We start from the raw sequence: 26343 nt of genomic DNA, 5'->3' as shown, positions 1-26343 counted from the left end.
CTATCTTATTCAGCTTTCAGGAAAGGACAAGAATGTGGCATGAGAAGGTTAATAATGTTCACTTGCTTAAAAGCCAGTCAAAGCCGGAGGGCCACGAAGTCCGTTGCCTCAACGGCTCGCCAAGAGGATACGTGAAAGAACATACATCATGCGATCGCTGAGCTAAAGCTTACGACATCGCTGGTTAGAGGAAGACAGAAGTATTTTACTCAATGCATGGGTACCAAGTGCACTTAAAAAAACCCTATGTTCGGTCGCTTTTGTCTTCTACCTCTCCCTCTCCCTCTCCCTCTCCCTCTCTCTTCTTGATCTGCAACTTGAGAACATGGCCACCACCTCTCTCTCTCTCTCTCTCTCTCTTCTCGGTCAGCAGCAGCCAATGGCGGCTGCCGCGCCGGTAGCTAATTTGAGCCTTAGAAAAAATAAGAGCGTGTATTGAATGGATACTTGCACGTACTAGGACCAGGATGACTCATAGAGCCTACGTATTCTAGATCTGAACATGATCTTATCTTACAACCTATCGATTTCTACGAGAGAAGAAAGATGCCACTGGACATACGGATGTTTCCCCAAATACAGAGGATGGAACTAAATTAGAAACTAAACCATGAGGCTCATCGTCCACCCGAGAGTTGCGATTCTGCGACAGAAGACGAGTGCGTAAATGCCTTGTATATGGAGGACGGATAAGACATGGCCAAATCGTCAAAACCTTCGCGATGAGCGAACGTTAATCCGCCTGAGGAAAGGCCGATGGACGACAGTTCCGGAATCGGAAGATCGCTCTCCAAGTACTGCAAAACTTGACGCATGCTCGGCCTCATCAACGGGTCGGAGTGGGAACAGATCAACCCGAGTTTCAGCACCAACTCCATCTCTTCTTCCACAAATTCCGCCCCCAACCTCGGATCTCTTGCCACGAGAATTGCACCTCTGTCCCAGCAAGAAAATACCCAGTCCACTAATATCACGTCCTCCGCGTCCCGAAGCTCTATCGGCCTTCTCCCGCAGGCAACCTCAAGCAAAAATGCTCCGAAGGCATACACGTCGGTGTTCCTAGTCGCTTTGCCGGTTCGCGTGTGCTCAGGGGCGAGATAACCGAGCGTTCCTACCACGTGAGTCGTTTGAGGGTCGGTTCCATGGTCGTATAGTCTCGCAAGCCCAAAATCTCCAAGTCTTCCATTTAAGTCGGCATCTAGCAAGATGTTACTCGCCTTTATATCCCTATGGATCACCACTTGCTCCCACCCTTCGTGCAGATAAAGCAGCCCAGATGCCACTCCTTTGATCACCCTGAATCTTTGCCTCCAATTGAGGGTCACTTTTGGCTGGTTATGGAGGTATTTGTCGAGGCTCCCATTGGGCATGTAGTCGTAAACCAAGAGCAACTCCCCTTTCCTGCGGCAGTAACCAAGGAGCGACACTATGTTGCGGTGACGGAGCCGACCAATGCTGATGATCTCCGCTATGAACTCTCTCATGCCTTGTCTCGATTCGTGTTAGATCCTCTTCACCGCAATCTCTATCTTCGATTTGGGTAAGATTCCTCTATAGACCCGACCAAACCCTCCAGTCCCTAATAGCTCTTGCTCCCGGAATCCTTTTGTCGCAATGTAAAGGTCTTTGAACTTGAACCGGTGCGGGCCGTAGTCCCTCTCCCAATCTTCGAGGACCTCAGCGAATTTCCTTTTCCTTCTTATCACGTAAACCACGCTCAAGATCAGCATCGATGCAACGAAAAGAACCATCAGCGGGAGCCCTATAGTCAGTACTTTCGACGTCTCCTTCTTACCGATCCGAGGAAGCTTAGGAAGTTGGGACTGGGCAAGTGCCTGAGCCTCTCCATTTACCCTGAAGCTCCAACCCAGAACATAGTGAGAAGTTAGGACCGAACCGGTCGATGACGAGAAGCCGACATACATGCTCTGGTTGACGATTGACGAGAGATCCTGCCTAAGAGACAAAAGGGGAGTCTGCGGTTTTTGCACATTGATTGGAGCCAATGTGACATCGATCCGCTTTTCAGTTCCGTTGTAGTCCACCCAAACTTGCATTTCTTTACCACTGATTAGAGTCAAGTTATTGATCTCCCCACCATCTGCATAATACCCCGCTGGAGTTGATATTGCTGATGTCAACCCGTTCAAGTCGATTCCGACATGATTATCGTTAATGTCATTAAACTCGCTGCTCTGGATCGTGTCGAGTTCGACCCCAAACACATGATTGGTGGAGTTTCCGTTGTCAGTTTCGCTGAACATACCGAGGTATTGGCTCGGCAGGGACCCGGGGAGGCCTCTCTGGGGCGCGATCACGAAGACGATCCCATGGCCGCTTAGAGTGGCATACTGAGGTTGAATCGCGAAGACAAACGCAGTGGAGAAGGAGTAGACAGAACCGCTTGGCGAGTTCTTGAGCTGGACAGGGTCTGGATGGAAGGCGTGGCCCTTCTGCTGTCTGGTGTCGTTGGTCAGCTTCAGGAGGCCATTGGAGGTGACCCCTGCGATCCCATCAAGGCTCAGACTGACCGATCGGAAACCGTTGTACACAAAATTGGTTTCTTGAGCGTAAGCCAAAACTGGGAGTAGAGAGAGCACAGCAAGAGTCTTGAAGAACATGGCTCAAACTCAACGTCTGCCTGGCAATTAGCTGAAGAAGGATGCAGCTACAAGGGCTATAAAAAACCAGAAGAATCTTTATCTTACAACGTCAAACGAATGGTGCAGATTTCAAAAATTTCTGCTCCACGTGAGTCCTATGATTGATGAATGTCTTGGACTTTCAATGGACGAATCCAATAGGATCCTCCTGTTCATAAGGCAAAGAGGATTTCAAGGTGAGAAAGAGAGAATTACGACTTCATCATGCACTTGCGGTCACGATGACTCTAAATAAACAAATCCGACGGATGCTACTGCGCAATCTGACTGCTATGGACGTTGCAAGAAGTCGCAGCCTCCAAAATAGATGACGACTTTTTGTCAAGATTAGATCTGGGGGAGAGAGATTGAAAGAAGGTGGGTGTGATGGAATCGATATCCCCGTAATTTTCTTCCCATAATAAAACAAACATGTGATGGTACCACTTGTAAGACATGGGCTCCGTGGGAATATTTTAGGGAGGACCAACCCATGGTGGAAGGATGAAAGAACGACCAAAGTTCACAGTGTCGGTCGCCATTTCTAGACTGGTCTACCGCATGGTCCATGAAAGTTCGAGGAAGACGAAGTTCTGTTCAAACATCTCTGGTGCTTTAGTGGTCCAACATGAATCGCTGCCTCGTTCCTGGTCTTCTTGATACGCCCCCCACAAATTTTTTCGTGCCCGTGTATGAAGAGAGAAGTTTTCTTTATTTTTTAAATTCACATTTGTTGGGATGAGATGATTAGAAAGAAAGAAAAAAAAATGGGATTTAGATAATTATAAGGAAAAGAGAGAGAGAGAGAGAGAGAGAGAGAAAGGATTTGAAGGGATTGAGTCATATGGTTGTCAAGATGCAAGCGATTAAAAAGGTAGGAAAAAAAAGGTGCATTGTGATGTGAATAGCCTTTTATATACTCATAAATAGAAATAGAATAGTCTTGCAAGTGAGCAAAAAGAATGAATTTATTGAGTAATGCACAAATCCGTTCAAATACCTACGAATCCTTTCACATGGTTTTAGAATATACATGAAATCACCGGATCAATCCCTCATAATATCTCATGATCCCTCCTCCTAATCATTACCTTTCATCTTTTCTTCTCCATCCAAACATGGTTACGTTTTTAGAACCTTTCTTCCCTCCGAATCTCTTCTAAAAAGCATGGTGTCGGAATAGATCCGATGGTTCATTTGGACACTCTATGCATGCCACATGCTGTTTACACATCATATGTCAATCGACGTTGATGTGGGTTGTTTTAGTAATAGTAATTGATACACGGCATGTAAAAAAAATTACATAGATTTTGCAGTTGATAGTAATCCTAGATAGATATAGATACAAATCTGTGTTAGTTTAACTAGACGAGTCTTAAATAATAATTTCTTCGAGATGGGAGCATACGTCTCAGCTCTCTAGAATGTGAACAGGAAGTTGCTTAGCATTATTCGTCAGTTTTCTTTTTTTTTTTTGGTCTAACCATTATTCTTCAGTTGACTTTGTGCGTTACTTGGGTCCGCTTTTAGATGACTGAAAGCTGACGTTAGGTTCCAAAATCTCAAGCACTGTTGATTATCTTTGTTCATATATATTCTCTTTTGTAACATCGTTGATCTTCTAGAGTCTGATGGTGACTAGTGTGAACGATGACCTGGGTGATGGGTGGTTGGGCTAGTGTCGCACCACCCCAGTCATGATTGGCTTGAGGTTGCTCAACCCTACTTCAGCCGGCCTAGGTGGTGGGCATGGGCCGCCATCTCCCTTTAACTCTCTTTCGCAATCTCCCCTTTATCTTTGTGTGCATGTGTGCTTCGATTGGAGGCAGCAATGGCGATGCTATTATTACTCCCTCCCTCCCTCTCCCTCCCTCCCTCCCTCCCTCCCTCTCTCTCTCTCTCTGTGTGAGGGTTTAACGACTTCTATTTTATTTTCTAATGTCTGTGCTTACGGTGCTACTATGGCAGTCCATGTCAACAATTCATGTGCATTTCTAGAATAAAGACTTATTTAAACATAATAAAAGTAGGTGAGGACCACGTTGACAAAAAAAAAATGAAAGAAATTGAATAAGCTAAAGAAAACGAGGGTTAGCGGCACCATTATCCCAAGAAAAGAAAAAGGAAATGAGCACACTATAATTCATTCTATACAAAACAGCCGCCACTTGGTCTAACTTTATTTAATAATCTAATATAGATTATGCATATAATCTCTGAACAACAATACTTGCTTGTTTTGAACATGAAATAATGATGTCATATGAAGTGCTTACTTTTGGTCTCCTTGATTTCGTGATGCAATCTATATGTAATTTACATGATATGACAAAACAAGATGATGGCTCTAAATGATATTTGTTGTACCCAATATGAGTAAATATGATGATTTATGTGCATCATGAATAGCAATGAAGTTAAAAGACTTTTTGCAAATGTTAATTATGAAAAAGTATACATTTAGTGAATCGAACATTAAGTAGCTTGTGGAACAAATTCGTCTTTGGTTTATTAACTAATGAAAAATTGAACCGCAAAACGAAACTAACTGGGGAGTCCACAACTCTGCTCACAAAACCAAGAAAAGATTAGAGGGGTCTACCCCTAGAAATTCACTTATTTCCTCGTCAACTTGTCTTTTCTATGCAGAGAAGCATAGGAAGAAGAAATCGATCAGGAAATGAAGTTGCTAAGAAAGCCCTATCATTTGTTTAAGTGGCAAAAGCGACAAGTGTTGTTACCTGGTAAGGATGGGTATCTATCTAGAACAACAATGGAATATACTTTAACGGGAGGTAATTAGTACTGTCAACACTGCTTATGAATATAATAGGAATAGCTATTTAGGTTTGGTGGAAAAATGAACGGATTCAAGCCTAATGATCTAGAAAAGATAAGAATGTATACCTGCAGAAGGGCTCTTAAGAACCACTCTACACTACTTTCTACAAAGAAATATGTATGCGCACATAAATAAGTATATGAAGGACCATAATGGAATCAACATTAGTAGGAATTAATTAATTTTGTACATTGCTTATGTATATAATAGGAATAGATGATTGGGTTTGATGGAAAAATTAATGGATTCAAACCTAATGATCTAGATAAATAAGAATATTCACAATCCTACTTTCCACAAAGAAATATGTATATATTTTAAACGTTATTGAGGGTGTGTTTGTTTTATGAAAAAATCGAGATTTGGAAAAGGTTTTTCAAAAGAATGATTGGTTATATCACTTAGAAAAATTAGTTAGCTCTTCTTGAATGGAGGTTTGTGATAATTTCTCCATAAGAAACCTTTCGTCTGTAAAACAGTATTTCATTATCTAGCACAATCAAATTGTCATGTTAACTATAGAAATAGTTCAGGGTTAATACCATGAAAAACCTTAAATTTATATACTTATAACAAATTTACCCCAAATTATTTTTTTGACCAACAAAAACCCAAACTAGTACTACTCGTGACAATTTTACTATTCGTTAGTTTTCATTAAATTTTACCGTTAAATTGCTGAATTTGGTAACATGTACAAGTTAACAAGAGTACTAGCTTTAGGTTTTACTATTCGTTTGTCACAAGAGTACCTATTTTGGGTTTTCGTGATATTGATCTAATTTAACGGAAACTAACGGAAGGTAAATTGTTACAAATGTACTAGTTTAGGTTTTTTTTTTTTTGTGGTAAAAAATTAGTATAGGAAAATTTGTCACATGTGTACCAATTTGGAGTTTTTTGTAATCAAATAATTAGTAGTTTTTTTGTAATCAAATAATTAGTTTGGGATAATTTTTCATGATATTAAACCGATAAAATTAAATAAGTGATGATGGATACTAAGAACTCTTGTTTCAATAATAGTTGAAAGTTGCAAAGCACTCATTTTTATATTTGTACAAGTGTACAAGTTGATGTGGGGCGTATGTGCAATTGGTTGACCACAACCATTACATGGTGTGACTATGAAGTTGCGAAAGCGTGACTATAATAAATACCCTTAATATTATTACAAGAACATATACTCAACACCACTCACACACTACACACACCACTCTATGTCACTCACTACACTCAAGCCTCACACTTCAACACTCTATGAAGATGGCACTCCCATACTCACACTACCCATTCCTCTCCCCCTCGCTACACAAGACCCTCCACTCTACTTTAGTTGGTAAGGGGAGCTTTCCTACTTATAAAGAGACTCCCACCGACATATTATAGAGTTAGTGCTTTACAAGAGTTCAACGTGGACTATCCACAATTACAAGATTTACCTACTCTTCAAATGATTTTTAATCACTCCTCTCAACTAACACTTAAGGAACTTCAGCACCACAAATACTAACTACCTATTGTAGATATTTGGTTCTAGATAAATCTAGATAAGTGGAGGGAGGGAGAGAGGCGCTGGCTCCTTAGGGTGCGTTTGTTTGCGTTTTGTTTAAAAATTGTTCTAGGGAATGCAAAAAAAAAAAAAAAAAAAAAAAGTGTTTCTGTTCTGGAACAATTTCTGAACAAAAAAACGTGTTTAGTAAACTTGTTCGGGAACAAAAAATAAATAGAAACACGTTTGGTAAATTTGTATAATTTTTTATTTCTTTTATTTTTCTATTTTTTCTTTTTTTTCCTTTTTTCTTTTTTTCTTTTTCCTTTTTCTTTTTTTCTTTTGGCCGGTCGCCGACCTCGGCCATGGCCGACGACCGGCCGACGAGGGTCGGCGGCCTCGCCGTAGCCGGGCGAGGGCCTCGCCTTGGCTGGCGAGCTCGGCCTCGCCGAATCTGGGCGAGATCGAGCTCGCCCGACCCGACGCGCCGACATCTCGCCCGATCCGGCGAGGCGAGCTCGCCTAGCGGCCGAGAGGCTCGGCCTCGCCGGATCTAGGCGAGATCAAGCTCGCCACTGCCCGACGCGCCGACATCTCGCCGGCAAGGGCGAAGCTCGAGCTCGCCCGGCCAAGGCGAGGCCGACCCTCGCCGTGCTCGGGCGAGGCCGCCCCCGTCGGCCGGTCGCCGTCGCCATGGCCGAGGCCGACGACCGGTGAAAGAAAAAGAAAGAAAATAAGAAGAAAAAGAAGAAAAATAAAAAAGTGTTTCTAAGTTTTGTTTGCTTTTTTTTTGTTCTTAACAAAAGAACAAAAAAGAAATTTCTGTTCTGAACAGAAATAGGGTGCCAAACGCACCCTTAGTGGCCCCCATATAAAGAAAATATATTTCATGTGATGGGTTGTTACGTAGTGTAATCAATCAATTGAAAGTAAAATGCATATAAACAATAACAAATTGACAATTCGATATAAGTTGAATGAGACACGAAATTTTCATAAAATAATACATTTAAGTTTCTTTTTTTGATAATTGTTTCTTCTAAATAATAGGACATTTTTGGAACGAGGGGTCGGGCCACCACCAACCCCTAGGTCCATTGACGGATACATGTAGCGCTAAGTGCAATGCAATTTAATTAATTGTTTACATCATGTCATTACCGTTGTGTGATGTATCTATCACACGAAATACTTTCTTCTCTTATAAAGAAGGTTGACGTGATCCGAATTTTTTACGAATCGAATTCACAATAATCTAGTGTGTCCAATACAGCCCGAGGGAGTGTCTAGGCCCCAGTATCCAAGTTGAAGTAAGACATAGCAGGAACCATCCTGTGTTCGGTCTCCGTTAGCTTGACAAAGTCGCTAGAACATAATATTTTCTTATATGAAGAGAAATTTCAAACTGGACGGCGAGAATATCAATTATTAAGCTCTCCTAGCACAAACCCATAATGCGGTACATTGGTCAAACTCGGCTGGCTTCCCAAGTGCTCAGTGACATCACATTCTATCACTACCATCTCAATCTTTGGAATATACTGAAGATTTGAAAGCAGCCACCTTTAGCGATATTTCCTAAAGAAAATGTCCAAGAGCGGCGGATTCATGCTGATTGTGAAATTTTATGGATTAGTATTAATTATTCATTTTGAATTATTCTAAAAATTTAAATTGATAGAAGAATGTGTGATTTAATATTTAAATATTCTCGTACCAATATTACTAATTTAATTAAGCCTAGTCGCTGAGCACTTTCTTGGATTGTGGCCAACTTTGTCTTAGCTCACGTATTTTGAATGCTATCTAGATATTTCTATTGATCAAGTTGCAAATTTGTGAATTATTTATAAGTTAGTCCTTTCTGAGGAGGATTCCCCACCACGTGTTACTTACCTCTTGCTTGGATTTTCTTGCACAAATAGCTGGCAACCCGGTGCTCCGATCGGCTCAATTGTTCTGCAATCATAGATTTTCGTGAATGGTGATAATACAAATCAAAATTTTAATGCAAGTGTCCTTATACGAAATTATTTTATCGCGATATTGTCGCTTGATAAGTACACTTCTCTCGGTCGGAAAGTCGCTAAAAAACCAAGTATTTTTTAAAGAAAAATAAGTACCTAAGTTAGCAAAGAGAATACTTTATGAAATATAATTAGATTTTATTTCAATGGTAGCTTCATGATTTTGTAATCTGAAGTATGAAATTAATTCAACTTACAGAATTACATACACTTATTAATTTAATTTAAGATATTAGCTATCTAGTTGTATTATTCTATATTAATCAATCTACGATCGGGATAATGTCACTTTTCCCTGGTTATTGTTACTTTCTTCATTAATCAAGATGGAAGAGCATATCTTTTCTCAATAATTTGGGAGACTATATATTATACTTAAAAATTGATGAATATTATTAAAAATTGCAATATCTCTGTAGTCAGGAAGAGTACATCTGTTTTTCTTTTTCCTAACGAACGAAGCGAATAAATAACATGCAAAATTTTACTTTTCCATTTCAATTTGTATTTCTTTATTGGGATAAAATGTGAAGAGGCGGAATGTCCTAATGAAACAATGTCACACTTGGTCATCACTCATCACTAGTATGTATACTTGTCTCTACCTCATGCAAATGCCGGTAATCCTCCAAATTAGTTGATGTTTTAAGACGAAAGATGAAAGTAGACATGTTGATTCTGTCCAGAGTTTTTAGCTCAATTTGCGACTTCGTGGAATCCTACTCTATTGAAGAAAGGTTAGGAAAGAGCAAGTTTATCAACTCTGCGGGTATCTTGTTGATAGTTTCCCACTCTTGCTGGTTTTCTGGATTGTGTAGGGGTTGTGATGCATGTCAGTTGTCAGAAAGATCCTCTCTGAGCTGAGAGACACGAGAGACCATCGAATTCTTGAAGAGTGAAATTGATCTGGGTGACTGAACCACGTAATTTGAATCTGTTCAACGTTGTCTAGTGTTTGCTAGTATATCACTCTATATGATCATTGGAATTTTCTAACAACGTAGTATTGAAGTGGGGTTATAATCAATGTGCGTGCTTTGCTGGTAGACTCGCAGTTTTGTAAAAGGCACTGCAATGATATGGACACCTTCCTACTACTCTGGAAAAAGGATGAAAAGGCGGATCTTATGAGTTGACGTCGCCAGATTGAGACTTTGATGAAGGCTGAATAGGAGAAGTCGGCTTTTGAGGCATACGGAAGAAACTAGAATCCCCATACAGATCATTTGTATCTCAAACAACAGCTACACAACCTCGAGATAAGTATGTCAATGAAACATCTACTGGACGTGAGCATGGTTAACTTTCAGAGATGTGCTGATTGCGAAATATATGGACTTGGTATAGATTGTCCATTTGGAGGGGATTTGCTGCTTGCCGTTAGAAGTTTAGTCTAGGAGCATTTTTTTTGTCTGCTGTTGGCATGCGAGGATAGTCCAAGACTGATCTGCAGATCCATTCACCGTCTGCAGACTGATCTATGATTGATTGCTAAGCTGCTGATATGCAGATTGGTCCAGTTTATATGTCTTCCTTACATACTTGCTATTTTGTACCTGCCGAATTATAATTTTTCCCCTAGTTTCTTTCTTTCTTTCTTTTTTGGGTGCAGTCTTCAATGTTTTCTCAAACTACAGAATAAAGCAATAGCATAAGTGTGGGAACGTAGCAAAGTTATTAGTGCAGGAATGTCTTCAATGCAAGGAGTCTTCAGATTCTACTTCAATCGAAAGAAGAGTAGTAGTGAATCAGATATTTGGAGATGACAGTAATGGAAGCATAGCAGGTTAGAGGCTAGTCTATCCAACTCAATTTTCCATACCCCACATTTCCAAGCGAAGTAGAAACTACAATGAAGCGCGTCAGCTCAAGGAGAAGAAGGAGCAGAGCAACATCAAGCAGCAATAGCCACACTACAATCTTAGCATGATACATCGATCTTCACATTGAAATCGAAGAAAGATTCGGAGACCTCTGCTGTAAGAAAATGGGTGGACGCACTTAAGTCTACGATTTTAATGAGTCAGTTGTGAGGTCACTCCTTGGACTTGCAAGCACAAGTTTCTTTATGGGGTTTCTTTGTTCTCCTTCAGTTATTGTGAAAGGTTATTGTATTCCAACTCTAAGAATTTCTATGTTCGCCTCCAATTGATAATGTAAGGGACTTTGGTCTAAGCAATTTGGTTGTGGAGCTTAACCTCCTCTTGAGACACTCTGTGTATCTACAAGAAAACGTCACCTATGAGTTCATAGATAGTTTAGTCTAGGTTTGGAATTTTTGTACGACTGTTAGTACTTTGATTGATATATTTGAATGCACTTTGGGATGAATTGTGCGTTGCAGCACCATAATACTATTTTCCAAGTGCATTTTGGAATTGATTTTATCTAACTACTACTATTATTAAGATTGATCATGAGGATCAAGCCCTCACACTGTTCTGTTCGCTGCTTTTCTTGTATGAATATTTGGTCGATAACTGGTAGATGGTATAGAGTGTAGAGAGAATTTCAGTAGAAGATGCTACCGTAAAGGCTGCAATTGACTCACTTGTGTGAAAAGCAAAGATGGGCAAGCCGAGAAAATGATTACTCAGGGCAAGATTGATTTGAAATAGTCAAGTAGCAAGAGTGGCAGACCTAAGAATAGTTCCAAGACCAAGAGACACATGATGATATGTTTGTTGTGGCACCCAAAATGTCCAAAGGGAATGTTGCTGGATGATGTGGCGATCGACCTTGAGAATCTTATGCAGCCAAGCAATCACTAATGTAGATAAAATCCAGTGTGAGGTCGAAAACCTAAAGTTGCAAATGCCAAGATTCTGAAAGGCAGTTAATGTAAAGCCGATGAAGAAGGAGAATAAGTTGAGAGTGGTAAATCCTATAGTAAATACCGTCAACTAAAACGAAAACGGACTGTTAAGATCGAGGGAAAAAGGCAACTTAAAAGCTGAGACAGTTAACCAGGTTAGTGGGATCATCTATCAGAACATGGATCAGGGAGTTCTGAGAAGCCACCAGGTACAAATGGACCTTTGAAAGAGAGGAAGGCGCGCACAAACATCTGAGAACATGACTTCACTTCATTTACTCTTTAGTCTTTTCCATCTGAGACTTCTATTCTTTGCGATTATTTACGTGTTCATGTGACAAAAAATCTTGTTCTCTTGTTCAAGACATCACTGGATTGAGACTATGATGAAGGTTGAAGAGGAGAAGTTGGCTGCTTTGGCATTTGGACGAAACTAGAATCCCCATAAGTGACCAAGTCGGGAACAGACTGTTTGCATCTCAAACGACACCTGCACAACCTTGAGATAAATTTGCCAATAAATCATCTACTGGACGTGACATGGTTAACTTTCAGAGATATGCCGATTGGGAAATATATGGACTTGGTATAGATCGTCCATTTGGAGGGGTTTTGCTGCTTGCTGTAGGAAGTTTAGTGTAAGGGCAGTTTTGTTGTTTGCTGTTGGTATGCGAGGATAGTCCAAGACTGATCTGCAGATCCATTCACCCTCTGCGGACTGATCTATGAATTAAAATCTGCTGATCTGTAGATCGGTCTATTTTATAAGTCTTCCTTTGCACACTAGTTGATGGCTTTACTTTTTACGTGTCGGCGCCCATTTTGTCAGATTCTGAATTGAAGATTTGGTTTTAGAGCAATAGCCGTTCTTGCGCTAAAGTATTGGCGTTACATACTTTGCACAATAAGTTTTACATATTTGCTGTTATGTACGTGCTGAATTATAATCTTTCCCCTAGTTTCTTACTTATCTTTGTGCAGTCTTCAACGTTTTCTCAAACTACAGGATAGAGCGACGGCGTTAGTGTGGAAACGTAGCACTAGTATTAATGCAGGAACGTCTTCAATGCAAGGAGTCTTCAGATTCTATTTCAATCGAAAGAAGTGTAGTAGTGAATCGCATATCTGGAGATGACAGTGACGGTAGCATAGCAGGTTGCAGGCTTGGCGTCTATCCAACTTATTTTTCCATACCCCACTTTTTACAAGCAAAGTAGAAACTATGATGAAGCACGTCAACTCAAGGAGATGAAGAAGCAATATAAAAGAAATCATCAAGCAGCAATAGCCACACTACAATCTCAGCATGATGCATTGATCTTCCCATTGAAATCGAAGAAAGATTCAGAGACCCCTGCCGTAAGAAAATAGGTGGACGCATTTAGCTCTATGATTTTAATGAGTCAGTTGAGAGGTCACTCCTTGGACTTGCAAGTACAGGTTTCTTTATTGGGTTTCTTTATATTCCTTCGGTTATAATAAAAGATTGTTGTATTCCAACTCAAGAATTTCTATGTTCGCCTCAATTGAAATGCATGGGACTTTGGTCTGAGCAATTTGGTTCTGAAGCTTAACCTCCTATTGACACCCTCTGCGTATCTACAAGCAAACGTCACCTATGAGTTTCTAGATAGTTAAGTCTAGGTTTGGAATTGTTGTGACTGTTAGTACTTTGACTGATATGTTTAAATGCATTTTGGGATGAATTGTACGTTGCAGACCCATAATACTATTTTCCCAGTGCATTTTGGAATCAATTTTATCTAACCATTACTATTATTAAGATTGATCATGAGGATCAGGCCCTCACATCGTTCTTTTCGCGCTTTTTTTCATAAGAAAATTTGGTTGATAATTGGTAGATGGTGTAGAGTGTAGAGAGAATTTCAGTGGAAGATGTTACAGTAAAGGCTGAATGCACTCACCTGTGTGAAAAGCGAAGATGAGCAAGCTGAGAAAGTGATTACTCTGGGCAAGATTGATTTGAAATAGTCAAGCAGCAAGAGTGGCAGACCTAAGAATAGTTCCAAGACCAAAAGAAAGACGATGATATGTTTGTTTTGGCACCCAAAATGTCCAAAGCCAACCGATCACTAATGTAGATAAAATCCAGTATGTGGTAGAAAAGCTGAAGTTGTGAATGTCAAGATTCTGAAAGGAGGTTAATGTAAAGCCGATGAAGAAGGTGGAGAAGTTGAGTGGTAAATCCTACAGTACATACCATAAACCAAAACGAAAATGGAGTACTAAGATCACGGGAAAAAGGCAACTTAAAAGCCGAGACAGTTAACTGGGGGAGTGAGATCATTTACCAGAACATGGATCAGTGCAGTTGGAGAAGCCACCAGGTAAAAATGGACCTTTGGAAGAGAGGAAGGCACGCACAAACATCTGAGAACATGACTTCACTTCGTTTAGTCTTTTCCATCTGAGACTTCTATTCTTTTGCGATTATTTACATGTTTGCGTGACGTCCATCTTGTTCTCTTGTTCGTTGGTATCGTGCTATCGAGGTCGAACCATTTTCAAGCTGCAGTCGAACCCCATAAGCCAAGTAATCATTCCTTTCTTGGCTGAAATTGTCTGATCTCTATTTCAATGACTGCGGAGAAATTTCAAGGTGGTCATTTCAAGCTTCTGCACATTGTTGGCTATTTTATTGGCAACTTTTGAGCGAACAATATGTCATCACGAAGAACATCTTGCAAGAGGTTGCGAGAAAATGAGCAAGGAGCCCACATCTTGACAAATTTCCGTGTGATTATCCAAAAGAAAGGGAAAATAAAGCAAATGCTACTACTGATTCGGTCTAAACAGGCAGTTTTTTTTTAACTCATATACAGTAAACTTCAGGGGTTTAAGCCCTATTTTACTATCCTTAATGGCTTGTAATGGATCTAAAAGCGGTACACACAGCTTCCATCATCGCTTCGAGCAGTTGGATCATAACTCGTAGCAGATGGGTCAGTGCATCCTTCAGGAACCGGAAGATTAACCTGTTGTGCCGCTTTGCCTGCGTCGAAATCGACAATTGAAATGCTTAAGTTATTGTTCTTCCCAAATCTTCATTTGTATTGTCATCCTAAATCCAGAGCCAAATCTTCGACCATGTCATTTTAGGATGAAAGGATCTAACCATAGAAACTTCCATTCTTAATAGCATCCTCGTTCGCATCCCCAAGAGCGGCCTCTTTCAAGTACTTATCCGACAGCTGGACTCTCTTCACATTCTCTTGCTCCTGGACGAGCATGTTCCCATACTCGAGTAGCTTGTCCAGAGTCATCCGCGGCTGCTCAAAGGTCGGGGGTCCCTCTTTGGAGTTCACGAGTCTTTTCCCTACATTTTCAACTCCAGTTTCGGCAACCCATTTCCTTACTTCATCGTCATACACTCTTGCCCTGATTGCTCCGAAGAAATCTGCACGGTGGACACTGATGTTAGTTCCATCTTCCTAATTTACATTCTCCATTCATGTACTGTCAAAAAGTATGAATTCTCTTCCAACAATAACAAAGATTGCCAAACCGAACAGGGTTAATCAGCTAGGAATGTTAGTTCGCTTGCTATGTAGCACAATGATAAAAAGAGTAAGATTAAGGAATGTCCTGTTACGATTAAGAAGAAGCCTACCAATCGATTGACCAGGGAATGTGTCGACAAGCTTGACTATATCTTCCTTTGGGACATTGTCGGTCCTGAAAATCCCGGTGCAAACGCCGATCCTGTCTTCCCGTGTGGGCGACCAGTAAAACTTCTCCATCCGGCCATCGCGAATGAGAGGGCGTACAGCGTGGAGAAGTCATTCCCGGTGACTATGATGGGAACTCGGGGTTCTCCTCCTTGTTGTACATGCCAGGAAGTTGCACGTTGGTGGGATTGTCGGCAATGTTCATGAGGGTCGCATTCACCATCTGGTTGTTCACTGTGTACTGTGTGGTCCCACCGAGCCTTCCCGCTCCCGCGTCAAGATCGTTGATAAAGAGGCAGCACATCTTCCCTTTCCTGATGATGTCCACCGCCTCCCGATACCTCTGTCTGATCAGCTTTGCGGGCTCACCAGCATTCCCGCTTTCTAGTTCTCCCGCACTCATCATTATGGGGCTGAAAATCCATTTCCATATAGTAAAAAATGTTTAGGTACCTCTTTATGTGAAGATTCTCAATTTTATCCAAGGAGTAGAAATTGATGAATACTCACTTGATTCCCATTTTGGCGAACACGAGCTCACATTGGAATGATTTTCCCTGGCCTTTCCCACCCCATATACCCAAAATGAGAGGAACCTGTCATCAATAGAGTTAATCATCGATAAAATTTCTTTCCTCTTCAAATTCAAGATTCAAAATAAAGTTGCATAATTTCGATATGTTAAACTTACCTTGATGTTTGGAAGATTCAAGAAGTTCTTGGTTATGTGGACCACAACTTTGTCCATAAATGCGGGAGCAATGTAGAAGCCATCCATGGTGTTATCAAATGCCAACCTGCCACAACGAGTTTAGTACTCGAATCAAGTGTTTTTCTTCACTTCCAAAACTTAATTAAAAGACATGGCGATGGGACAAAGTGTGTTACTCACTGTCGAAGACCAGCGCTGATGTAGTCGTATGAACTCATGACGGCATAGTGAGCGCCGGTCCCCATCGGCGCTTGAAAGAGAGTGTCAACCATCCCCTTTCCTCTGGTTATGTCTTGCTGGTCATCCGAGGTGTCAGTCCCAAGCCCTCCCCATCTGTCCTTAGATGTCTGTTTCTCCTCATCGTCTTCCGCGACCGCCGGGCTCCTGGACAACACTTTCGGGCGGTTGATCTTGCAGCTCGGTTTCTTGAAGCTCCTCCCCAAGAACGGAGAGCTAGGACCCGAATTTCTCGGGCTGGCGCAGCTCGCATTTAGCTGGATCGAGGTCAGGCCCTTGTTAACACTAAGTCCCACTATAGGAGGAGACCCCAACACAGACATCGTAGAGATTGTGAATACAGTATGAATTCACTAGCTATGGAAGCCTAACAAGTCACGTGTGATCTCGTAACTTCCCCAAAGATGAACAAAAGAAGCAAACTCCTTTCATGAAAACAGAGCGTGCTTTCTACTTCGTACGCTTAAACAGTTGAATGACCGCTATGATCAAGCAGAGACGATGAAAAAGAGAAGAAAGGACGAAGTGGGTTTGACGCTTTTCATGAACTCGGAGCCTTAAAACTACGCACGAAAACAGGGGTTGGCGGGAAAAACAGAGCACCGATGCGGTGTAAACAGCTGCGGCAGCAGCCACCGAGGCAGCCATAGATCTGTGCCGAACCCGACGGCTCCGATCAAAAGGGAAAAGTTCACAAAGCTTAGGCGGTAGAAGACGAAAGGACGTGGTTTTTTTTTTTTTTTTTTTTTTTTTTTAAGGACGTGGAAGTTGAGCGTGCTGTTTTTGGAGTGTTGTCGTTTGACGACGGAGAAAGAGAGGCGTGAGAGGAGCTTTTATATATATAAATATAGAGAGAAAGAGAGAGAGAGAGAGGAGAAATCCCGTGGACGAGCGTGCTAAGTTCCTAGGGGCCACACGTTGGGATTTTTGGCCTGTATTTTACGGGGCAGTGGTTGACAGGGACGTTGGTTTTTAATACCGGGGATTTTTCTGCACAAATTCAAGAAAAGGAGAGAGAAAACAAAATGGAGGCTTCTGGGAACTCAACCGGTGTGAGGCCAGGGCTTCAGCTTTCCCCATCTCCACCAAAATCATCAAATCCAGTTTCTTCGTTTCTCCCACTTTCACCTCCATTGAAGGGGACATGAGCATTAGTAGGATCACAAAGAGGAAGGATCTCCATCTTCCTAGAGATGGAGGGAGCCTCTGGTTAGACTCGTGGGGTCAGTTAACCTCTTCTGAAATTTTATTTGAATTGGTTGGATAATTTTGCTTGATTAGGAGCTTATCTATTTGCTTTGCTTTACTTTCCTATTTTGAAAATATAAAATTTTGCATCTCGTGATAGATTAGGATTTATTTATTTATTTATTTATTTGAATAAGATTGCGTGTTAGATTATATTCAATAGTTTAAGATAAGTCTCCAAGTTGAAATAACATTTAATTTAAATTATTTTCTAATTTAATTTAGATAACTCTTCACATTAGGTAATTTCTTTTTTATTAATTAGGGTCCGTATCACGAAAAATCTCAAACTAATACACTTATGATAAATTTATCATAAATTAATTTTTTTTACCTCCAAAAATCTCAAATTGATACATATGTGACCAATTTAGCTTCTACTAATTTTCAATAAATTTTACCTTCAAATTGCTGAATCGGATGACATGCGACAGTGAATGAATGTTTTAGTTTAGAGTTTTACTCTATGTTTATCATAGGTGTACAAATTTTGTGATTTTTCATGGTATTAATGTAAATTTAACAAAAACTAACGAAAGGTAAATTTGTTACAGATGTATCAATTTGGAATTTTTTTGTGATGAAAAAATTATCTTAGGATAAATTTGTCACATTTATATTAGTTTGGAATTTTTCGTGTATTAACCCTATTAATTATTTACTCCAAATTTAATTAAAAAAACCCAAAGTTAACATCATATAGATTAGGTTGCATCATGTTATGCCATGTCATCTTGCCACGTCATTGTAACTTGCCATGTCACCATGCCACATTATATATGCCACATCATTGCCTTGTCACCATCCATGTCATGTCCTCAATTCTATGTCATTTAGTGATTACATGTCCAAGTTCATTTAACTAAAATTGCATGCCATATTAGAGTAATTTTATGGGATAATGACACATACATTCTTTAAACTTTTGCCTAATGTACAATTTGGTCCATAAAATTTTAATTTATTCAATGTGGTTCCTGAACTTTAACCAAATGTGTAATGTAGTCTCTGAACTTTTAATTTGTTCAATATATTCCCTAAATTTTTTGTATATGTTCAATCCAGTCCCTAAACTATATGAAGATATTCAATGTAGTCACTGATCTTGAATACTTATGGAAGGACTATATTAAACATATCCATACAATTTAAGGACTAGATTGAATATATATCGAAAGTTTAGAAACTATATTGAACAAATTAAAAATTCATGGACCATATTATTACACATAGAGTTAAAGTTCAGGATCATGTTGGATAAATAAAAAGTTTAAAGACCAAATTATACATTGAACCAAAGTTCAGGGACTATTTGTGTCAATTTCCCTAATTTTATTTTATCTTCCCGTGTCATTAGAATTCGATCATGATATTTTCATTGGTCGCATTCAAATCTAAGTTTGCATTATATAGTTTAGTCTTCATTACAAAAGAGAATTGCATAACGTAGTAAATAGGAAAGGTCCTAAAGTTGTGACACATGTTCAAAGTGGAGCCCAAATGTCAGGGACAAAACTTCTCTCTCTCGCCCGACTTTGGTCCTAAGCAAGATCTTAAAAGGCTTTGACATCTTGGAAAGACAAGATAGAGGGAGGGGTTCTCCCTCAATAAAAATAGAAACCCCACGGGAGGTCCGGCCCTTTGTGGGGGTTTCCTAGGGTACCCTGCCTGGATCCCCGCGACGCCTTCCCCCTTCAAATCTAAGTTTGCATTATATAGTTTAGTCTTCATTACAAAAGAGAACACAAAAGAAGTTAATTAGAATTGCATATTTATTTTTTTAAATCATGGTTGGGCTAGATTTAGTTTAGTGTTTAAATTTTTGCTTTCTTGTAATTTATTTATTCCATGCTTTGATTATTGAGTGTCATTTTTACAGTTTGTTCACCTAGGCCGGCAGGGTAGCTGCATGATGCATGCGCGCCTGCCGGGAAGACTTACACGGTAGAGAGAGGGAGGAGAAATGGAGGGGGGATCCGAGAGTTGGGGGAGAGAAAGGGAAGAATCGGCAGCTCGTTTCCCTTTGCTCTCAGCCGGATGCACTTCGCCTCCTTGGCCACGCACGACCAGCCGCCTCCACTGTTGCCGTCCAACGACATCCAGCCGGCGTCCTCACTCCTCACCCTCGTGGTCTCCTCTCTCCCGATTCCCACATCGCCGGTGAGTTCCTTTTCAGTTCGACCCTTTTTCCCCGAGGATCTCGGCTCGGAGACATCGCAAGGCGGTCGGCCATAGCTCGATTCGTTTCGAGCTTGCCCTCTAGCCGTGGTTTCCGAGCCGGGTAGGGACCCCCACCGCCAAACGCTCGCTCCGCAAACCTTTTGTCGGCTCTCCCTGTTTTGGTCAAGCCGGGGAAACGGAGGCCCGTTCTTTCTTTTTGTTAGTCCGTACGCGTGTTGGGTTTTATGGAGTCGCTGCTGTTGATTTCAAGTATGTCTTGGTGATTTCTTCTAAGTCTGGATGTGCGGTCGGGTTTTGAATTGCTCAATATTCTCTCTTCAATCCACTGCGCACCATTTGTTCGACAAAACAATTGAACCAAGGCCGTACACAGCTTCGTACACAGCTTCGTACACAGCTTCTTCCGATTTTGAGTTGCTTCGAATGTGTCTTGATAGGGTTCGCTCAATGGTGATCTTTCACTGACCTCAACCAACATATGGTTTTTTTTTTTTTTGGTAAGGAACATATGGTTTTTTGTTCACCGTGGTTTTATATGCTTTTCCCCCGGTCAATCTCGTTCGATGCATCAGTGGTGATTATTTGATGAATGTTGGCGAGGTCATAAGTGGGGAGAGCAATTTACCAAAATAATAATAATAATAATAATAATAATAATAATAATAAGTGGGGAGAGCTAGGGATGAGCATCGGTCCAGGGTTGACCCTAGACTGATCTTGGACCGGCCCAACTCTGCTGGTTCTGGTCTGGTTTCCAGGGAGACTAGGTCGGTCCTTGGTCCTAGAATTAGTGGACCAGCACTGTGATTTTTGTGGCATTACCTCTAAATCAATAAGTCCTTTCCTCTTTGGACATAAAGAAAAGGTTGCAAAACTAAATGTATAAGTTTGTGATTTTTGTGGCATTATCCCTTTTGTTTTATTAGTTATGTTACCTAACATTCAATTTCAACTTGCTTAGTATATGTTTTGAGTTTGAATTAGTGAAGGAAATCCAATTCAAGACCCAAATATGACTTGTAACTTCATGTCCGAAAAAGCAATTCTTTATTGAAATGCTTTTCACATTGAAGTTGGATTCCTGAGTTGAGTAAGCAAGTCACACGAAAACAAATAAAAATGGAATTTGACTCGGTCATTGTGCATTAGAGCTGACAAAAGAAGCGTGAAGGTTTTTCGTTCGTTATGGATTATGAGAGGTTGTGAGATAATAGTTGTGAGTTTTGCTTGAGGTGTAATTTAAGGTTGAAAAACACCTTGAGCGATTATTAAATTTGCATTTCTTTGATTAATGATTGATTACTAGGTGGTTGGCTAGGTTCAATATTTGGATCGAATCATGTAAATTTCTTATATGCTTATTATTTTACATTGATTTCTTTGATAATTTTTTTCATCTTGCATTAGACTCGAGTTGCAAAATCCGTTTATTTCAGCATTATTTCACAGCACAACTCATTCAACCAATTAAGTTTCATTTGACTCTGTACCATAAGGTAAAGAATTATGTACTGTGGAAAAGTTTGGTCAACGCAAGGAGTGGCTATAAAAAAGCGATGATTTACAGGACAAGACTTATCATAATTGCGCAAGCTTCCAAAGCCGTTGCGTAACTACTTTACAGATTGGAAACCATAATTTGTTAATGAAAACATGCCCCTTTTCCTTTCCATACACTATCTCCTTTAAAATTCTAGAAAATCAATCTAAGTTGCCTGTAGTATTTATGAATAAAAGAGAATATTATTGAAATGGCATTAGAGTAATCTAACATAATCACATTCTCAAATCCATAATCTTTACTTCACGGAAGTATTCTCCCACACGTTATTTAGATTATCAATTAGTAGAGGCTCTTGAATAAATTGATTGTATCATAATTAATCCAAAAGTTGCGAATTGATATAATCTATTGGCCATTCTTTAGGTGAATCATTTGAGGGAAGGTCACGATAGGCAAAACTTCTATTATTATTATTTTAAAAAAAATGGAGATTTCAATAATACATCCATTCGGATTCATATGGGACGGATGGCGATCCCAATTAATCCCAACCCAAATCACTAATCACACCTGGGTATTTTCACCAAAAACAGAGGGAACATCGCCTGTCGTTATTGTTCGTAGGAATCTCTCAAAGTCTCATTTTAGGCGGTTGAATTTGTGCTTTCTTTGTTACTAGCATTTGCATCTGTCTTTTGAAGCCGGTTGTCCTTCAGCAATTATGACCTGCTATCCGCGAAACATTATCTTACACTCACCTAAACTGATGCCTTGACCCCCAATTCCGTCATTTCGTGTCCGGCCACATTTATTGTTTTCTGCCTAGCTTTCCCAATGGACAATAAGTTGCTGTCCCTTCCCTTTCCTTAACCCGAGAATCACTTGGCCCTTTATATAAGATCGCGAAAGGAAAAGAAAACTTGGAGGAAGAAGTCATGGAAAGTGCTGGTACGAGCTTCAACGACCGAAGGTGGTCGCTGAAAGGCAAGACCGCTTTGGTCACTGGTGGAACCAGAGGGATTGGGTCAGTCTCAGTTCACTTTCTTGTGACCATTTACACATAATTCCAGCACTTTCTTTTAGTCTCTCGCTCTTGTGTGGCGATTTCAATTCAATTCTTGATAATCTGTCTATGGATAAGGTACGCGATCGTAGCAGAGCTAGCGGGGCTCGGCGCGAGTGTACACACCTGTTCTCGCAACGAGAAAGAGCTCAACGAGCGAGTGGAAGAGTGGCGAGGCAAAGGATTTCAAGTGAGTGGTTCGGTCTGTGACCTCACTTGCAATACCCAAAAGGAAGCGCTGGTTAAGACCGTCTCCTCTGTTTTTGATGGCAAGCTGAACATTCTGGTTAGTAACACTCAATAATCATCGTCTAGCAGTTGCTATGGAAGCAATTTTTGTTTCTATCGATCTCTTGTTTAAGTCTAGCAAGAAGTAGAAGTCTTTAGTTCAATTGATTTGTGGTTTTGGCTACACATAGAAGGACAATTCTGCAAATTCTTGTTCAACATCTGCTGCTTTGATAGCGTTCTGAACTTGGCAACTTGTGGTTTTGGCTACACATAGAAGGACAATTCTGCAAATTCTTGTTCAACATCTGCTGCTTTGATAGCGTTCTGAACTTGGCAACTTCTGGTTTAATTGCCGCTGCTTTGATAGCGTTCTGTACTTGGCAACTTCTGGTTTAATTGCTGCTGCTTTGGTAGTGTACTGTACTTGGCAACTGAGTTCCTGTTCAACTAACGTCAGTGACCTCATGAAAATCATTCGTCAAGATAAAAAAAATTACATAACTAGTCAGATGCTACTTATTAAATTAATTTTACATTTGATTTAAGAACCTGGTTTTATGTTTGAAGGTCGGTCTCATTTGTAAAATTTTAATCACTGAACCCACCGAACAGAAAAGGGTTCCGGCTGTCGATAATGGACATGTTGGCTGTTGAAAATCCAATCTCCAGATTAACATTGTTTTAGGTGTGCTGAATCAATAGATAATGGACAAGTTGGCTGCACTTGTTATGATCAGACACAATAACATTTAATTTGTTATTCCGCTACTACTGCCCTCATTCAACTCTCTTGTAGTCTTGTTACCGAGCTCGATTTTGATGCTAGTACGGCTAACGCAGGTAAACAATGCGGCGACAGTTGTTCTTAAGGGCGTGCTAGATCACACACTGGAGGACTGCTCTTACGTGTTGAAAGCCAACCTCGAGTCCCCTTACCATCTGTGCCAACTTGCGCATCCACTCCTGAAAGCTTCAGGAGATGGCAACATTGTGTTTCTTTCCTCGATTGCGGGTGAAGTAGCTCTACCTGCACTCTCGATTTACTCTGCTTCCAAAGGTACGATGATGTTTTGTCCAGGCTCTTCCTTGAAGGGTCATTTCCAGCACACTGTACACGGCTCATGAACTCATGTCGCTCTTCCAGGAGCTATCAATCAGCTTACCAAGAACTTGGCATGTGAATGGGCGAAAGACAACATTCGGATCAACACCGTGGCTCCTGGGCCCGTGAAAACCACCATCGCAAAACCTGTATTAGTCTTACCAATATCTCTGTCTGGATTTCACGTCTTCCTTACACTGACCCTGCAAAAATTTCTGTTTATCTTAAGCTGTTGAGAAATAACTAATCCTCTTGACACATTGGCCTAGCGAGACAAAACATGGCAAACTGATCAATACTGAACTAGGGGCACTGCGTTGCTGGGTAAACAAGTTTGGCGGCTGCACACATCCCAGGACGCACTATGGACCAAAGTTCTGAAGAGTATATATTTCCCCCATGGCGACATCTGGAATGCACAGCAGGGTCGACGTCCATCTTGGGGATGGAAAAGCATGTTGGTGGGGCGAGATTCTATCAAACCAGACATCAAATGGTTAGTTGGGGATGGCAAACTAATTAACATCAGAGAGGATAAATGGTTAACACAGGATCTAAATGGACAACCAGCACAACAATCAGAACCAGACACGGTGGCAGGTTTGATAAATGAAGACTCTCGGACATGGAAACACAATCTTATTCATCAGTATTTTGAAGAGAGAATAGCGAACGAGATCCTCGCTATCCCTTTGAGTTCAGAATCAAAACCGGACAGCAGAATTTGGACAGGTAACAGAACAGGGGTTTATACGGTTAAAAGTGGCTATAACAGAACACAGGCAATGCAAACCAAACAAGATTTCCAGAAAGCATCTTGTTCTTACCAGCCCCCACGATCTTTATGGACACAGATATGGAGTCTTTCCGTTCCGCCGAAACTTCGGACCTTCCTGTGGAGTATTTGCCAAAACGCCGTTCCTACCAGCGAAAATCTCCATAAAAAAAAGATCCGTCCAGATCCTCTCTGTCAGCTGTGTCGCACAGAAATTGAAACTACTGAGCATATATTCCTATTTTGTAGATGGACAAAAGAGATCTGGAGAGATCACAGACTACAGGGAACAAACATGACGAAACAAATCGGCCGAATCGACCAATGGCTTCTCTCAGCTTTCGAACAAAGAAGCAAATTACCTGAGAAAGAGGTCATCGCATGGGTGCTATGGCAGATCTGGAAAGCACGCAACGCACGGATCTTCCGAGACAAAACTCCAATCGCAGCTGATGTCATCGACCTCGCACACACCCAAAATCAAGCCTTTAACAGAGGAACGAAAACACGAAACCTCAACCGAACCACAAAAAGACTCGTACCAGAGGTCTGGAAACCACCCGAAAGCAGCGAGGTGAAAGTGAACGTGGATGCCTCATGGGTACCGGGAGAATTTCTATGTTCGGTCGCCGGCGTCGCAAGAAATAGAGAAGGGATCGTGGTCGACGGGTTTGCTGCGGAAGCTAGGGTTTCGTCCGCGGAACAAGCAGAAGCCGAAGCACTGTTACACGGTCTTCGCTTTATCTCCAACTGGCCGTCCAATCCCGTGAAAGTGCTTCCAAGTCAAGATCTGCGCTTCGTATGTGAAAGCGATAGCTTACAGATGGTTGACTGCGTGCTGGGCCGGGCCGACATACCATGGAACCTAAGAAGCTTAATCAAAAGTTGCGAACATGAGCTTCGTATGGGCCGTCAAGTCTCAGTGCAGCATTGTCCCCGGGAGGCAAATCAAGCGGCGGATTGGCTCGTACGTGCACATCGCCTTAAACAACTTCCTCCAGATTGGGTGAATAGACCCCCTCTTCCCCTTTGGAATATTTTAGTCTCCGAATGTAACGCATCGTTGTTGTCTAAGACTTCGTAAGCTAATATATCAGCAGCTATTTCGACCAAAAAAAAAAAAAAAAAAAAAAAAAAAAAAACTAGGGGCACTGAAATGAGAAGCAACATATACAATATAAATCGTTTTTAGATGCTCAATTATCCAAAGTGAAGATCATAGGAATAGGGACCGATGCTACTTAGTAAAAGTTTCATCACAAAATTCTCCAGGAGAAAAGTCTATGTAGTGCTGCAACATGACTCACATTGAACTTTGTCGTTCAGGAACCGGAAATCAAAGAGAAGTTTCTCAAGATGCTTGCGCGAATGCCTCTCCATCGGTTGGGAGAGCCCAACGAGATCTCATCCGTGGTCGCGTTTCTTTGCCTTCCCGCGGCTTCATATGTCACAGGGCAGGTCATTAGTGTGGATGGTGGCTACACGGTGGGCTTCTAAGCCAAGTCTCACAAACTTCTCCATCCCTAAGTCAACTGCCTTTCAAGTCAGTGAACTCTATTTTGTAGCTGATCACGATGGACGGCGAAGATACAGTTGAACAGACCATTGTCCTAACTTTCTTTTAGGTCTAAGTCGGAGACTTCCGTCTTATTGATTGCTTAAGTTATCTGGAATTTCACACGTTGTTTACGATGGAAAAGTTCAAATACCATGTTGGTCTCTGGCGAGCATGACTTCGCCTAGTGAATCTTTCCAATAAAGTTTGGTGATTTTGGGAATC

General features: G+C 41.0%; 2 protein-coding genes and 1 pseudogene across 2 annotated transcripts; 1 reads left to right on the top strand and 2 right to left on the bottom strand.

The window, feature by feature from the left end:
- Window positions 1–454: 454 nt before the first annotated feature.
- LOC104426436 (L-type lectin-domain containing receptor kinase IV.1) lies at window positions 455–3269 on the bottom strand. The gene is given in 1 exon segment (XM_010039504.3): window positions 455–3269. A coding segment is annotated over 1 exon segment (2004 nt). The 5' UTR covers window positions 2622–3269; the 3' UTR covers window positions 455–617.
- An 11405-nt stretch (window positions 3270–14674) lies between these two features.
- On the bottom strand, window positions 14675–17166 carry LOC104431376 (annotated as a pseudogene).
- Window positions 17167–19687: 2521 nt separating this feature from the next.
- Window positions 19688–26343, top strand: LOC104426434 (tropinone reductase homolog At5g06060). The gene is made up of 6 exons (XM_010039501.3): window positions 19688–19867; window positions 22292–22416; window positions 22534–22741; window positions 23527–23743; window positions 23831–23937; window positions 25890–26343. The coding sequence occupies exons 1-6, from the start codon at window positions 19745–19747 to the stop codon at window positions 26058–26060; spliced, it is 951 nt and encodes a 316-aa protein (XP_010037803.2). The 5' UTR covers window positions 19688–19744; the 3' UTR covers window positions 26061–26343.

This window comes from Eucalyptus grandis, chromosome 11 (assembly GCF_016545825.1).
Source record: "Eucalyptus grandis isolate ANBG69807.140 chromosome 11, ASM1654582v1, whole genome shotgun sequence".
NCBI classification, from domain to species: domain Eukaryota; kingdom Viridiplantae; phylum Streptophyta; class Magnoliopsida; order Myrtales; family Myrtaceae; genus Eucalyptus; species Eucalyptus grandis.
The sequence above is the reverse complement of the archived record's forward strand: the minus strand, read 5'-3'. Positions and strand labels throughout refer to the sequence as shown.